This window comes from Plectropomus leopardus, chromosome 16 (genome assembly GCF_008729295.1).
Source record: "Plectropomus leopardus isolate mb chromosome 16, YSFRI_Pleo_2.0, whole genome shotgun sequence".
NCBI classification, from domain to species: Eukaryota; Metazoa; Chordata; class Actinopteri; order Perciformes; family Serranidae; genus Plectropomus; species Plectropomus leopardus.
Window position 1 is genome coordinate 2,517,830 of NC_056478.1, and position 17,896 is coordinate 2,535,725.

At 40.9% G+C, this 17,896-nt stretch overlaps 1 protein-coding gene across 1 annotated transcript in view; it reads right to left on the bottom strand.

Annotated features, from left to right (window-relative positions):
- LOC121955302 (neurexin-3b) overlaps window positions 1-17,896 on the bottom strand; it is a 405,202-nt gene that overhangs the window by 88,077 nt on the left and 299,229 nt on the right. Inside the window, exon 19 of the mRNA XM_042503183.1 lies at window positions 9,625-9,806. Within this exon, the coding sequence (XP_042359117.1) occupies window positions 9,625-9,806 (182 nt within the window). The remainder of the gene's footprint in view (window positions 1-9,624; window positions 9,807-17,896) is intronic.

The following is a 17,896-nucleotide window of genomic DNA, read 5'->3' on the forward strand; positions in this document are numbered from 1 at the left end:
TGTACCGTGCTGTGAGAGTTTGCAGAAGGTGCCTGTGGAAGTGTGAGTGTTTATATATGAACATGCTGGAGAGAGAATACGTGACAGTGAGTGTGTGGGTGGGTGTGTGTTGGAACCAGGGAGAACTAAAGAGTGCCAGCGCTTGTGTTACATATGTTTTTGTGTATTCATGCATGCTCTGCTTGAGACAATGCAAGACACAAAGAGGCTTTTGGTGTAATGTGCATTTAAGTGTGCCAGCGGATCTTTTTCATGTGTTTTCAGTGAAAGTGAAGGTGCCTGTCGAAGTTGTTAATTTTTGATGAACCAAACTCTCAGCCTCCATGCGTGATTATTCCGTGTTAACTCATGAATGTCAGTGACTTTAACAGAAAAATGCAAACACCTTTTTTTTCCTGTCAAACACCTTTCAGATAGAGTGTGATTGTGAGAACAGAGATTTCATTAAATTTTACAACAAAGATTAAACAAAAAAAATATTATAACATTGTTAAAATAATTGCTATAATTAAAAAAAAAAAAAAAAAAAAACTCTCCTATTATTGCGTATCTCGTGCCACTGACACCAGTTTGATTAGACTGTCCAAGTAAGCCGCTGACAGTGTGCCAGACCCTAAAACTGAAGCAACTAAATGGAATTTAGCCATTACTAACAAAATTATCTCTACCTGTGCTTTTGTCAAAATGTCCTCTGTGGAAAATGCATATCGGAGATTTTAAATTTGATAAACAGAGAAGTGAACTGGGACAGATTGCTGCTCTGAATCAATGCCACGCGTTGAGGCAATGCAATCAGTATCAGGAAAGTTGGATTGCTGCATCTTAATCAGAGTGCTGTTTGGTCCTCTGGACATTAATTACAACGTCTGAGTTGAGGCGGAGTGAAATGTCAAACAGCAGACTAACAGGTTAATCCACAAACATTTTGCCTACAATGATTAACAGCAAGAGAATCGACTTTTAAATGTTTCTAAATACGCCACAACCAAAGAATAGCACTACATTTGAACCCATTGTCAAGTTGATTCTGTGTTCTCTGCAAAATCACACTGATTCCTCAACCACTCGCAAACTGAACGCAACTTTCAAATCCTGAATTAAACCAAACCAAACACAAACACACACACGCACACACACACACGTCCACTCACCATCTGGCAGCTAGTATGCCCGTTAAGTTCGGCCTGCTGTGAAAAGTCATTATGTCAACAGTGTCGCCCTCAGGGAGAGTATAGTGCTAATAATCTGGTATTATATATTGACCTCATAAGAAGCAACATGTGCTGGTGCCAATAACACTCATGTAAAGATTATTACAATTTAGTTTGAATAACAGGCCTACAGTGAAAAAACAGTCTGTTGCATCACCTGGAAAATCTGAATGACAAAGCAGTGGAGACTGAAGAATGACTCGGAGAGTTTTTATCAACAAAGTTATGATAATAATGCTGAGTGCGTGTACTGCATGCAACTAGTAGTGAAAACAGCTGCGAGGTATATTTTCCCGGCTCTTTATTTCCGTGGGGGGAATCAAATGTGGGAGGTAAGGAAATACAAACTCAAATAAGAAGCTGTAATGTTATCAGAGGCCAAGAGCCATAACCGCGATAATATCTATCTTTCCCTGCCGAGGTGGGGTAACTCGATAGAGGCAATACATTGCCGGCCATATACGCGCCGATGCACACAGGTACACATCAAACATCTTATATTAGGTCTGTCAGAGGGAGAGGGAGAGGGGGGAGGGGGGGAGATGGTGAAGCAGACAGTGTTAGACATAAACACATTCAGACTGAGAGGAAGCTGATGGATGGATGTGGGAAGACAGCAGCGAAGGAATGAATGATTTATGCATCTCCTGCTTTAATGCATTAAAATATACATGCATTAGTGTGTGTACACATGTAACGAATGGATGGAAAAATGGATGCAGCATCGTCTGCGCAATATAGCATTTACCATCCGCAGCCATTCATCTCGCCCCACATCTTGTGTCTGAGTGTCCGCACTTTGGTTTTCAATTATCCGGCAGTCGCACCTTTTTCTCCCCAAGAATTAGCACGAGGGGGAAACTGGTGGGTAATGGAAACCTGCGGGCCGTCGCTCCGTTACAAAATACCAGCCTGATTGGATCGGATTGGATGTATGTTTTGAGCAGTTCGACATATCTCCCGGGATGGAGACGAAAAGTGTGAACACTTGTGTTTAGCACATGAAGGGTGAGATTAACCCTTCGAAAGCTTGATCGATATCACTTTTTGTGTGCTGCATTCAAAACGCCTCTCACAAGTATTAAAACTTTAACCCCTTGAAAATTGTCAGGCAACAGCCTGACAATTTGCAAGAAATTAGTTAAAAGTACAGGAAAATTACCTAAGAAATCCTAATTAATAAATTAATAAATTTAAATAAAATTTTTAAAAAGGGAAATTACCTGGAAAAGCGCCTAAAAATAATAATTTTGTTACATAATTTTTAATGTTATTATCTTAATCAGAAATAAAAATTATTCCTAGCTTTTTAATTTTTGACCAAAGATATTTCTCTGGAAACTAATCTCTTCTTGCAATTAGACATTTCATATCAAGTCGCTCATTGCCTTTTTCCCACATTTTATAAAGAAATTGCACCATTCAGCTCAGGATTCAAAGGTTTAAAAACTTGCGAAATACTCAAAGGAATCTAAAAGCACGGAAGTAAAGTGATGTAACTCCAGGTTTCAGAGGGTTAAACTCTGAGGAAATTGGTTTGATTTCTTTCAGAAACATAGTGGACAAAAGGAAACATGAGCAACATGGTGACAAATGTCCTGCAAATTGTAAGAGATCAATAGTTTTAGAAAATTACTTTTTTTTTAAGATAGGGAAAATTTTTCGAGAGAACTATATTAAAAATTTACATATTCATCATATTTTTTAAAATCTTTTTTTCCCAGATCATCTCCTTTATACTTACCTGTTTTTGTTTGTTTGTTTTCTACTATTATTATTATTAATTAATGAATTAATTAATTTTCCCCCCAGGTAATTTTCTTGTAGTTTTAACTAATTTCTGGGCCCTTTCTTCTTAAGCTGTTCATTACCTTCTTTCCAAACTAAAAATGCAAGTGTGTGTTAAAGCATCTGGAGCATCCAAAGCTAAAGGAGTGACATCACCAGAGAACAGCAGCTGCACAAAAAAGGCGAAGCGCTATAAAACAAGATGCGGGATATGTTTTTCTTTCGGGGATGTGCGTGGCTGCAGAAACTCTCTTTTCATTGGGAACAACTGACTTAGTGTTGAGAACACAGCTACATTTAGCAACATGCTAAAAATCTGGTTATTTTGCAGGTGTTACTGATTTTTCCCAATTTTGGATCACATTCCTGCTGGAACATGTCTGGTTGTGTGATAAGAAGCTTTTATTGGTGATTTTTCAGAGTAGAAAGTGCTACTACACTGCGTTACAGAGGAGATACGGAAGATATACGGACGGCCTGGATACACTGACCAATTAGACTGGACTTTAACTGGAAGACGGCTTCAAGAGGAAGGAGCCAAAAAGTAGCCAGAGGGGTAATACGGGTGTTCTAGCACAGACAGTATAAGGAAAGCAATGTTTCTACCTCTTAAAGCATGTAAACATGTTCAAGTAGAAACCCAAAATGCAAGCATGAACCTAAAAAAGAGCACGATACGTCCCCTTTAAGGACCATCTCACAGACAATGTGCTGCAATACCTGCAGAGTCTTTATCTTGTCAGGTGTCGTGCTGTGATTTTTCTCCCTTAATTGGAAACCAAAAGAGCTGCCAGACATGAAACTTGATGGAGCGTTCTCGACTTCAACTCCACCTGACTCCGACTTGTCACCTACGACGTCTACCACAGGAGTGAGTTCGTCTGGGCTCAACGGAGCTGTGATGAAACCAGGCTTCAACTCGCCCTCGCCTCGTACTACTCTGCTGCCGAGTTCAAACAATATAAAGGAGAGAAGATTGGGTCTTTCTGGTGGCTGAGGCACATACAGTGTAACCGTGTCGTGTCCTGTGATCAAACACACGCCTGGACTTTGGTTTCATGTCATCCCCGTCTCTCACTCTCTCTCCTGAGTCTAAGTCAGCAGTTTATTCCACATTTTACCCGTCAGATAAAAAAAGACAGTTTGTAAATACAGGTTGCGTGTTGGCTAAGCTGTGGTTCCAAGCTTTTTTCTCAAGGTGGGGACACATTTCATAGATATTTTAATATTCACTTGCTAATTATTCTGTGTTTTTTCAGTGGTGTTGTTTTTGTGTGTGCTATTGTGTAGAATTTGTCTTTTTCTTCTCTTCTTCTTGTTCAGCTTTTTATTATCATGTCATGGTGCTGTGCGTTTGTTCTGACCTGCTGAGGAACAGCAGATGCAAATTGGCTCTGAGCTATACTGTGGTACGGTGCATCAAATGGTAACATTTATGTTCTAAACTGTACATGATCCCTTTAAAATAACATAAATAAAATACAATAAAATACAACCGATGAACTGTACAAGAGACAAAAATAGTCAATGCAATACTTGCTTGAAGTTTGTGTAAAACGAGCAATTACAATGACTTTTGAACAGATTAATCGCTGTGAATATTGCTTCAGACTTGAGGTTTCCTTACGTTTTGGATTTTTTTTAATGGTCATACATAATTACTAGGCTTCACTCTTTTTTTATTCTTTTTGTTTTTACAAATTCAGGTTTCCTTCTGCAATTTATGACACTTGGCCATTGTACGCCTGCTGCATCCATAATATTTAGCTTTATTTACCTTCAGATTTTTTCTTCCAGCCACTGATGATTAAAATTGATTATACTCCAGTCACAAGGTTGTGTCGCCTAAGAAAAAGAAAGTGCTGATTCTCCTTTAATATCCAGACTGTTTTGAAAAGTCATCCTTCAAAAAAGTGTATTTTCACCTGCAGATTTATGACAGCAATAAGGTTACATCTGTGTCTGTTAAGAAATACTGTTTCTTTGAGTTTGTGTCCTTAATTGTCACATCTGGTCTGTTTGTGTGTGTGTGTGTGTGTGTGTGTGTGTGTGTGTGTGTGTGTGTCTCGGGTAATCTTCACCTGCAGTCATGTGCAGTCCCTGGTGAGAGACTGTGTGAGTCACAACCGGCACATCTAACCCACGGCTCAGAGTCTTTCTGTCATCGATTTAAGCTCTCTCTCACACACACACACACACACACACAGAGTTTTTTAATGTACATACCCCCACATGCACACATACTACTAATCACCGCGTTATTGCGACAGCCCACTGTGACTCATCCTACACTATGAAGTCACCTGTGACACAAACGTCTTTGATATTTCAGCTTTAGGTTGTTGTCTCAGAATTACGCTCAGATTATCTTTCACAACGTGCGACATGATGCGCGAGACGTCCCCGTCTGTTTAACGCTCCCCGTCAGAACTCAGAAATCACATGAAGTCGTAAATGAAATACCAGCAATGGCAAAAATGTCCCGTTCACCTCCACAAATTACCCCAAATTGCCCCCTCAGATTCCAAACCAAGCATGCAGTTGTTCTTAGCAGTTAAAATGTAAACACTACAATCAGCATTTTAATTCATGATTGCCAAACAAGCCGTGAGCTAATCACAGAGAGGAGGGAGAGGAGATAATGAAGAAAGCAAAAAAGAAAGAGAGAAAGAGAGGGAGCGAGGGACTGAGGAGGGAGGCAGTGATTAGGCCTTCCCCCCAAAAATGTCTGTTTTCTCTCTGCGCTCTGGGCTCGGCATGTTTAAGAAAATGCCATGTACGCCCTTTTTTTCCTGACAGAATAAACTGCAAGCATGAGATATTTAAGTCAAAGTCAAGGTCAGTCAAAGACATGATGATGTCCTGGTGAAGTTTTTGTATGTGAGTATAAAACTGCAGAACTTATCTTCCTTTGTGTTGATGCCATCTATTCAGCTGTCGAAACATTAAAGGGATAGTTCAGATTTTTTAAACTGGGGTTGTATGGGGAACTTATGTTAATTCAGTATGTTCAAACAATAGATGTCAGTTGGTACATCAACCAGTGAGCTTATAAAAACATCCATAATATTTAGCTTTATTTACCTTCAGTTTTTTCTTCCAGCCACAGATGATTAAAATTAATTATACTCCAGTAACAAGGTTGTTTCATCAAAGAAAAAGAAAGTGCTGACTTTCCTTTAATATCCATACAATATCCCAAAAATCTTCCTTTAAATAAGCGTATTCTTTCTAAGAGAATATCTTTCAGTCATTCATTCATTCATTGTCCGTAGTCGCTTGTCCTCAGAAGGGTTGTGGTCACTGTTTCCATCAACCCTCAAATTGCACAAACTGAAACTGCGAATATGAAATACAGGTCAATTTTGAAAAACCTCCCATGTATAACAAAAAGGTTATTACACTCGCATGAGGTTGTATTTCAGGCAATTCAAAAGGCCACATTTCGCAAAATTGCAATGGAAACCCACATGATGCTGTGTCTATGAGCTTGTCAGTAGGAACTGGCTCCCTCATGATGCAGCAGGAGCTACAAGAGCTGTTATTGCATCACATAACTCTGAGAAAGTTGAGCGGATCATGAGGAAGTTTTGAATCCTCAATTCCTCTGAGAAATCGTGGACTATCAGCTCCCAAAAATCCCTCATACGTGAACGCTCCCACATATAAGGGGCTCGCCTTTCCATCATGGCTCCATACTAGCCTACGTGGCCTTGGATTGGAAATAATGACGGCTAGTGCGGTGGCTGCAATAGAAATAAAGCTGCTAATGTTTTAAACATCCATTATGGAAACACAGTCATTTCGCAATTGAGTTCAATCAACATTTTGAAAATTTTGCACAAATCTGTAATGGAAACCCACCTAGTAACTATGGACAAGTACTAAATGCAACCACACTTCAGAAACTCTGAACTATCCCTTTAAAGTGTGCCGACTGTATCTAGACTTTCTGTTTTTCAAGAAGTGGCCTAATAATTGCAAAGGTGAAGGTAATGGCCCTGGGCCTGAGAAGACCTTTGGTTAGACATATATCCAGAATCGACAGGCGTAACACGTTTAACCTTTCCTTCCAGATTCATTACCTAATGCAAAACGCTGACAGCGAGGACCTGACGTCTGTCATTGGTAGTTATTATCTAATGACATTTCACTGAAAGTCTGAAACATCTGCTTATTTTGCAGCTGTGCCACATAAAACTGGGAGAGACGGCAAAGTTTTTTTTAGCTGCAAACACGACACCAGTATTGTGGTTCAGAGATTGAATATTCTCCCACGACAGCAGAGCTGTACAATAATGTGGGGCAAATGATAATGTAGTATCCAGATTACAACAACAAACATTAGAAGTGAGGTCAAGCAGTGGTTTGTTTTCTTTGAGATGTAACCAAATCCACCAGTCCCACAGCCTCATATTCACCCAAGGTCTGATTCATTATTTACTGTTCACCTGTGGCAAAAAAAAATCCAGCATTCCTCATTTTTGTTCAGTCGTGTAACTGTGGGAAAAAGGGAGCTTTGTGAAGTATTTCACACTTTATGGGTACAATCACTGTTAATTTTAAATGAAACCCACTTTGTTTGCACATCCTCTTCTGCCAATAAATCATCTGAAATATTAGCAGAACAGAGAAAACACAGAGTTCAGAACATGCTGCTTCTCTGAATGATTTGGCGACATCTCCAGTTGTTTTTTTTCTATCAGTAAATTCATTAAAGGCTGAGCGAATGAAGACATTTGCCGACCGACGACTTGCGGCCAAATTATAGGAGATACTGCTTGGCTAGCTGTGCTGTGGTATCTAAAAAATTAAAAATGCATTCCTCTTCCTTCCTTTAGGGCCTCCTGCAATTACTCAGTCGGTTAGGGACGCAGAGAGGCGTTTTCCCACATTGCTACTGTACGTCTTTATCATTTTCTCTCCATCCTCTCTCACCTATGCACACACACACACACACACACACACACACACTCTTTATCTCTCTATACTGTAAAGGCAGCTCCAAACTGCTCGCTGTTGGCCCTCATCTTTGCAGAGCAGATGGCTGCTTTTCTGCACCACATGGCCAGCACTCAGGAGATGAGGGGAGCTCTTTAAGAAGAAAAAGACTTTCAATCTGCTTTAGCAACTGTAGCTCCTCCTCATCATCACATCTTTTTTCGCATGCCGTCAGCAGGAACTCTTCCACCACCTCCCCAAACCGCCGCTGCCTCTGCACCCCCCCCTTCTCAGAGATTTGACGCTCTGCATTCACCTCGTTGCTGTTAATGATTATTTAAATACTTAATGCTTATGAAAACGAGTCAAACACAAGGTCGCAAACTGAGATTATTAAGATGCTGCATGGATGCACGGTCGACTGGCCAAGAATTTCAACTCGTACTACCTCCCCGCTTCTCCGATTTTTATCATGTTCCTCCAACATGTGGGAACACGCTGCATATGTATGGAGAGTTGCATTCATTATTCATGCTGGGAGTCAGTTCGAATGTGGTGGAGAAGTAGGGTTATTCCGAGAGAGGACGGCGAGCTCAGACTCAGAGCAGAGGAGTAAGTTATCTATTTTTTGTTTTTCTTTTTTCTTTTATGGATCTGCTGTTTGTATAATTCAGTTAGAACATGATGGGCTGGAATTTGGCCTGAAGCCTGCGATATATAAACCTTGAGGAATAATTCACAGGTTTGTTTGTGGTCAGCAGCTTGCTCGTGGATGTACTGCTAGAGACATGGGTGCTTACAAAAAAACAAGCTTACATTAAAGGAGTAATTTACCTGCAGTAATAAGCATTTATGTGTCAGTTTCTCATCACATCATGTTGAATTTTTGAAGAAAATGTTTTAATCACATTTTTCCACAATAAATGGAGAATCCAAAAGGGGCAAAAAATGTCATGTACTGTAGTAAATGGGGGCCGCTTTCGGGTTGGCTGGGCTGGAGCCAATCCCAGCTGTCATCGGGTGGAAGGCGGGGAACACCCTGGACAGTTCGCCAGACCATCGCAGAGCCGACACATATAGACAGACAAACACACACACTCACAGTCACACCTAAGGGCAATTTAGAGTCACCAAACAACCTGAGCTGCATGTCTTTGGACTGTGGGAGGAAGCCGGAGAAGCAGTTTCTATGTATTTTGGATAATGTATAGTATTGGACAATGCTAAGGTTATGCTTATATTCATATTTATTATAGAATTTCTGTATAAGAATGCAGGTAAAAGTTATTTGCAGCAGGTATGATGCTGTAAGGCGGTTTAGTGCACATTACAAAAGAGACGAAAAGTGTGCATTTGTGTGGATTTGAAGTTTGACCGTGTTAAACTGTATCATGCAGCGTTATGGTATAAAATAACAGGGGATACATGGGATAATATATGAATAGGACAAATGATTTCATTTTGGAAGGCCTTTATCTACTGTGTGTTTTTTGTTTTTTTCCCTGCCTCATATGAATACTTCAGGAACTGAAACAGGAGTCACGGAGACACCTTGCAGAGTAAGTGGCCCGGGAACTATGTATGTTAAAACGTCTCTACAGTCTGCGTTTGTGTGTAAAGTGCTGTATTAATAAAGCTGACTTGACTTCAGCTGAGAGACGGTGGTATAAAATTAAGCACTTACGATGTGGAGCATGATGTAGTCACCCAGACGTGGGGCGCTGTCGATGCGGACGAGGATGCCGTCCTTGATGGTGGTGCTGAATCCCACCGCCAGCCGGTCCGTCCGTGTGCTCGGCCGCTCGTTATTGGGCCACGTGTACGTGATGAGACCGCCTCCTTTCCCAAAGATATAGGTGGTGCCAGCTGTGGAAACACAAGAAGCAAAAAAAGGTCAGAATTAGATTCATTCCAGGAGAAATAGAGGCAGATAAAAGGAGAAAATCCAATTCTGTGATGTATAAACATACTGTAACTAGACACTGGGGAGCAGACTGTGGTCGCCAACAAGACACTTTCCTGACAAAACTAGATCCAAACCTCCATTAGGGGCTAAATCTGCTCTAATTCCTTTACAGCTACTGCTCCAATGTAATTGTGCCGGCTTCTATTTTAGGTTTTTAATGGTATTCAGCCACCACCACCTTTTGGGGAGAAGTCAGCAGCTCCCCAGGCGCCATCTATGACCTATCCAGCTCTTAAATATAGCCCCTTTCCAGGGAATAACAGCCAGTATGGCCAGGACCGGATAAGTCTCCCAATCCTCATGTATTATATATGAGACCTGCAACCAAAGAACAAAGGCTGGCACGAGAAACAGGAGAAGGGGTGGGGGGAAAATCGAAGGACCTTCATAAGGTTTAATCTGACAAATGCAATGTAGGAAAAAAAGGGGTCTCGGAATCAGTGGGGGGCTGCGAGGCTCACCAGAATGAAAATTTTTGTCTACATCTGCATCGTCAGCCACGATGCAGATTTGTGTCAGATTAGAGCAGTGACACTAACTTAGAGTCCACAGGCCAAATGTAGCCCCTGATAGGGTTCTAGGGCCCCCCAAACATTTTCTAATTCACAATAACAATAAAGTGATTCTGGGAATATTTTTTGTACATGAACTATACATAAGGTGCCAGAGTTCATAATACAGCATCAAAATAGAGCTTGTTGATCAAAAAAAAGTGTTAGGATGCCAACGGAGCTAAACCCCTAACGTCCTAAAATCCTAGAAAGGTTTTAAAAGTCAAGAAATGTCTAAAAATCTGCATTAATGTCCTAGAATCTTATCGTCTTAAAGTCCTACAAATGTCCTAAATTCCCTGAAATGTCCCAAAATCCTAGAAATGTCCTAAAACCAAGAAACATTCTAAAATCCGAGAAATGCTATAAAATCCTAGACAGGTTCTCAAATCTGAGAAATGACTGTCCTGTCTGTCATGACATCCTAAATACTTCCTAAAAACCCAGAGACATCATAAAGTCCTGATATGCTAAATTCCTAGAAACACCCTAAACCCCTACAAACATCCTAAATTCCAGGAAATGTCCTAAAATCTCAGAAACATCCTAAAATCAGAGAAATGTCCTAAATTCCAAGAAATGTCCTAAAATCCTAGAGCTGCTGCGACTGGCCCCTGGCCTCCTGTCACTTTGTAAAAGCAAAGCAAGCTGAGTATCTCTGGATTAGAGGCTCTGATTGGATCAAGTTTGGCTCCGAGCCACTGAATCTGTTCAAGTTTTTTTTTTTTTTTTTTTAATCATCACGTGGAAGACACGGAAACAAGGAGTAAAGTTTCATTATTTGGTTGCAGGGTCGGATTCAATTCTAACTTCTGAACGTTCCCTACGGTGCACCAGAATTAAAGCACTGAATCCTTGAGCCGCTTAGCCACCTCGTCCACATTTAGGCAAAGATAATCAAGAGATCAAAGGCATTAGACCTACAGCAGATAGACTGGTGGGTGAATCAATATGGGAGACGAAACAGACTCCGGTGGCCTCAGGATAGTGGAAAGCATTTGGCCCACCTCAGAGGCTGACGGGATTGCTAATGAAGTCTCTGAGCTCTTGCATCAATGTATAATTTTTTTTTCTGTCTCCACCATCCCTCTCTTCCACATCACCTCTCTCCCCTCCCTGTCGTTCCTCTCTTTTCCATTCACTTCCTCTCTGAGTCACCTGAACATCTGTTTGGCCTTGTGATGGGTGCCCAGCTGTCTCGCTGTTTCCCCTACGAAGCGGCCAACAATCTGCTCTGTAGTCCATAATACCCTCGAGACCGCGAGAACATATGGATGAGAGGGAGTAAGAGAGAGGGAGACTCTATCCAGCAGATGAGTGTCTCTATTTGCCTTCGGGCCCACAAACAGGTCTGCATTTTACACACCTCGGGTGCCAGCGATGCAAACCACCGGCTGAGGTCGCCAGTGAAAAATATCTGAACAAGTGGAGCATCCCGAGCTTCAAACAACTGCCTCACTCCTTGTAACTAATAACCCTACATGGCTGGTTTAACACAGATGTATCCCGGTGAGATTTTCCTCAAGAGAAAAAATAAAATCTCTCGATTGCTCTCAATGACATCGCCGCAGCTGAGGCTGTGTATCACCTGCCTCAAATAGCTCATTTCCTTCATGGCGTCACTGAAAACACACTCTGACGCCACAGCAGCCTGCAGCCAGGTTGCACCGGATGCGGCTCCGCTGTCTCGTTGCCTCAAAGTTTCTTCTTGCCAAAGAGAGTTCAGGCAGACTTGGGATCCCCGACAAACGAGCAAACTTCGCCTATCTCATCTAACACACACTTTTTTTTTTTCCGGAGGGGATGACGATGATGAGCAGCAAAGATACAAGCACCCCGGGGAGCCAATTATCACATTGAGGAGATTTGCTTAGCGTTTCAAGAAGACAATGTTTCGGCATGAAACACACACTCGGGCAACCACACGCACGCAGGCAGGCTGACGGAAATACAAATGCACATTGTGGCGCTTACAACACACACGCACACACACGCACGCACGCACGCACGCACACACACACACACACACATACACACACACACACACACACACACACACACACACACAGAACATGATGCCTTCTCACATACGATCGCACAAGTGGGTGATTATCTGCACAAGTACAGAGAAGAGAGAACCCGAGATGGCCGAAATGTAGCACGTTCCCTTAAAAAACCTGCCGGGCCCAGACTGCACCGGCTGCAGCTCCACACGCAGAGCAAGTCCACTGCATATCAATTCATGCATTCATTGTGTGCAAAGCTCTCAGAGTGTGGCGTCATTTCTGATCTGCAGATTTCAACGGAGGAAAAAAAAAAAAACTGTGCAGGAAATGTAGAAGTGTGGCGACTCGGCTCAAGGTCAAGAGTTTCATTTGAATTACTTCACCACAGAGAAAAAGTTTGGGTTTTCTTTCAGGAGAGAGGATGTAGATGTAAGTAGCGCCAATGTAACTGAATTTCAGGAGACTGATTAGATGAAAGAGGGTAAGCAGTGGCATATTTTAACTTGTCCAGCATATTTTTACATACGTACTCTCAATTACTTCAACTAACACCTCCTTGGCACTAACCTGCCCTGAAACAGTTTTTAATAATGGTCCTTTCAAGGTTTTTTTTTTTTCACCCCATATTAAAAAAAATGTTACACTGAAAACAGAATGTGTAAAAAAGAGCTTTTCTTCATTAAAATAAAACAAAATATTGCTTTTGATGTTTTGAAGTGGTGTGTACTCTAAATTAGCAAGAAGATCTCACATTAACACTCAAAAAACCTTTTAAAAATGTGCATGTAATTAGAAGTGCAAGAGTGCAACAAAAAAAACAATGTTATACACTGCCTAGAAATTCACTTGGTTCATTAGTGAGACTATCCTTCTGCCAGGATAATGCCACAAAATTTTCTTTTCCTTTTTTACAAAGACATTGCTGCTTTTCCAGATCAGATGGAAAAAGGAGGTGGTTTTTAACGAGAAATCGCTGCGTTTTACACCAATGGTGTCACGAAAAGCGGCTTTTCTTTGATACATTTATGACCACGATGGTGTCACCAAAGGCAGTGGTTTTTTCACAAGACATTGCTGCTTTTGCTGCAGGGATTATGACACAAGAAAGAGTTTGTTTTCTACAGAGACATCACTGCGTATCCTGCTGGCATAGTGCGACGAAAACCACAGTATTTTGTGTATATACAAATATAAATATTATGTATTAGAATTGTGGCGGTTTGGCTCAAGGTCAAGAGTTTCATTTTATTAACTTCACTGCAGAGCAAAATTGCTCTTTCCAGGCGAGAGGGCTTTTCTAACCAATAGTGGATGTTCATTGTGCCAATGTAATTGAATTTTAGTGATTTATCATATTTTAAGATGCCTACTCTAAATTACTTAACTAACAGTTCCTTGGGCACTAATATGCCCTGAAACTGTTCATACACAACAGTCCTTTAAAGTTTTTTTTTGTATATTAAAAATTAGTTACAATGAAAACAGATTGCAAAAATTAAAAAAAAAGAAAAAAGACAATCATAAAAATTAAAACAAAGAACTGTTTGTGCTGTTCTAAAGCACGTGTACTCTACATTAGCAAGAAGATCTCACATTAGTACTTTGGTAAAAATAAAAGAAAAAAAACGATTAAAATGTGCATGTAATTATAAGTGCAAGAGTGCAACAAAAACACTGTCATATGCTGTCTGAAAATTATTTGTTTCATTATTAGGAGATTTCCTGCCTGGATAGTGAAACAAAAAGGGGATTGCTTTTTACAGAGACATCGCTGCATTTCCTGCTGGAGTAGTGCCAGGTTGAAAAAAATTCAGAAAAAAAGCTTTTCTTCATTAAAATGAAAAGATAGTATTGCTTCTGATGTTCTGAAGCAGTGTGTACTCTACATTAGCAACAGATCTCACATTAGCACTTTTAAACCCTTTTAAAATGTGCATGTAATTAGAAGTGCAAGAGTGCAACAACTTAAAAAAAACTCGTTCACTGTCTTGAAAAAAATTTGGTTCATTAGTGAGACAATTTTCCAGATGGGATAGTGCGACCAAAAGTGGCTGATTTTTTGTAAAGACACTGCTGCATTTCTTCCCGGATAGTATCAGAAAAACTAGTTGGATTTTACCCAGACATCATTGCTTTCGCGGCTGGGACGGTGCCACGAAAACCAGTTGTGCTTTACTGATATATTGCCGTGCTTCCTGCCAGGATAGTATATATAGAATTGTGGCAGCAACGCTGAAGCTTAAGTTTTATTTGAATAATTTCACTAAGAGCAAAAGGGCTGAAAGTGTCCATAAACAAGCGTCTTATCATTTTTTTTTTATATTAAAAACTTGTTGTACTGAAAAACAGAGTGCTGCATAAAGAAGAAAAAAAAGAAACTTTTCTTCATTAGAATTATAAAACAAAGTATTGCTTTCTCTGTTTTGGAGCAGTGTGTACTCTACATTAGCAACAAGATCTTACATTAGTGCTTTGGCAAAACCCTTTTAAAATGTGCATGCAATTAGAAGTGCTAAAGTGCAACAAAAGAAAAGTCATTCACTGTCTGGAAAATAACTTGGTTCATTAGTACGACAACCTTTAAAAAAGAAGGAGCTCTGTAACAGAGAGTGCCAGAGTAATGGGCTGTTTTGTTTTACCTTGATTTGCTTGGTAGCAGTTCAACAAAGGCTTTGATACAACATCTTGGATGTTTATTTAGTCAAATGCATTAAAGAAATATGGTTGAAAGTTACTGTTAAAGTGGTCCAATTTGTTATTTGCTTGTTGTCAAATGTGAAAACCCCCTTCAAAGTTTGCTGCATCCTTTTCTTTTCTGTTTAGTAATCGCTAAAGTCTTTCCATCGTTATTGTGGTCATTCTTGGCACTGTTTCAAAGACTGACACTTCCTGCCATCACGCCAGCAAACAGCACAAACGAAGCATCCAGCATGCATGTCTTCTGCAGCCATGTTTTCCCTGGTGAAAAGCCAACTACAGGGGAAATTTCATCAAAGGAATCAAATCTACAAACAGATTACTGCACAAGATGTTATTTTTAGTGGATCAGAGGGGACTTTCATCTCCATATTTGAATAATGCAATCTTGCCATGGCCAGTGGGTATTGGAGGGAGGCCATTTGAAATCTAATTGTAGCATATGGGTGCTCTATTGATTCGCGAGTGAAGTGGTGCGACATAGGAAGCCCTCTAAAAGAAATTACGACCATCACTGATTGTCTGTGAGTGATAGTTGATGATAAAACAAAATACTCCCATATGAGCCTTAAACATCTTTGAAACAAAGGCGCTGCACTAATGCATCGCTCCCCGCTGTTGTGATTCATTGCATCTGCAGTGCGCCTCCGTTTAGAGACAAACTGTAGATGAGAGACTAGGTCAAAGCCGTGGCCTCTATTTCGCTGAGGTCCCCCGAGGCGTGGGAGAGCAGACAGAAGGTCAGGACACCTGTCTGCAGAACAGAGCTCTGTCCTGTCCTTCAGGCCCACACTTGACGTTACCCAACAAGAGAAAGGAAGCAAAAAAGGAGGAGGATATGGTATTTTCACACAGAGCCAGAAATGACGGAAGGTCACCTCTTTCAACACATTTGACCAAGTCGCCAGAGGAAAATGCTGGCATTGTAGGTTTCTGCAAACCATGAACATGTTACATTTGTAAGTTTTATACTTTTCATATCAACATTTCCATCCAAAAAAAGCAACGAAAAGCACATGATTTTTACCAAGCCATCAACATCCTTTATTAGCTGTGTTGTGCCACAAAAAGTGAGTATTTTCAACCCAAACATGATCATTTCTTAACCATGACCAAGGGGTTTGTGTGCCTAAACCACACATTAACCACCACAGCATTGTCGAAATGTAAACACACATACAGTTTCAATGTATCTTCATATTAGTATCATACAAACATCTACATGGTTTGCAGAAAGTTACAAAGCCAACATCTGGTGACCGGGTTGCTCGACCGGCAGGAAAAATCTTGGCCTCTGCTCCAGCTCAGTGTTTTGCTAATTATACATACAGAATGTATGCATGTTAAACATTTTACAGACATTATTTACACATTTGTACGCTCCCCTCCCTCGTTTTTCTCTCACTCACTCACTCACTCACTCACTCACTCACTCACTCACACACACACACACACACACACACACACACACACACACACACACACATTTAAATCAAACAAGGCCACAATACTATCTATAAAGGAGCAAAAAGAGCAAAGCAGCTGCCAGGGCGCACGTCTGTAATAACTGGGTAATTGGCTGTAGTCGGGCGCCACACCATGCTGCGATAAAACCCTCTGCTAAGAGGCAGCTGGTGGAGGACCTACGGTAAAACACTGTTACTGTCTGTCCAACTGCACAGGCTGCAGGGAGGCGGCGGTCAAGAGTGTTTTTTTCATTCTAGTGGAGGTTGGATTTGTGTGTGTGCGTATGTGTGCACCTGTGTGTGCACGTGTGTATGGGCAGCCACAAAGAAAAAGGTGCCACTGCCAGCTACCCACGAGGCACAAAACTGCAGTGGCTAAATGCTGTAAACTCTCTGTGTAAGTATGCACGCACAAACACACGTGCTCAAAGTCATCTGCATAGACACGTATGAGTCTGAATTGACACACACATCCACACACACACACACACACACACACACACACACACACACACACACACTCTCCTCTCCTCTCTCCTTGGTGTGTGTTGTTTATGTGCTTTTATGTCTTTCCCCTTGTTATCTCTTGGGCTTTCTGCAGCGCTGGCACCCCAGGGGATGGAAAAAGAAGACAAACACGGTTTGATGTGGTCGAATTCTCTGCCATCGGAGAATGAGGAAAAAGAAAGACGAGCCTCAGAAAAAAAAAATCCTGAAAGTGAGATGCAAAATGTAATTGCCTCCTCAATCACGTTCAAAAGAACTCTATCATCACAATGCTTTCTCCTGCCGTGCTTCATACATGGGGAATTATTAGGCTTGCTGTCCTTCACACAACTACAATAAAGAATCATTGACAGAGGAATCGAATTGCGAGATAGTGAGCTGTGTAATCACCGGGATTTATCTCCATTTTACAACCTCTTATCATTTCATAATTCATATTTCCAACTGTTGGCTCTCCCCTCTGGGAGAGAGTGAGGAACGGCACTGATGATTGAACACTCTCTCGCTTTCTCGCCACTATCAGCTGCCAGAATCAAGTTTACAGCAAATTGTAAAAATACTATACATGTCTATGATTGTGCATCTGTGCTGTTTTAATGTGTTTCTGTAGCATAAAAAACATGTTTTTTGTGCACATATACTTTACATCAGTGACTCAACTTATGGCCCGTGGGCCAAATTTAGCCCATGATAAGGTACTAGGTGGCCCTCTAACTGTTTTCTAATTCACAATGAAAAAAAAGGGATTCAGACTGGAAATTGT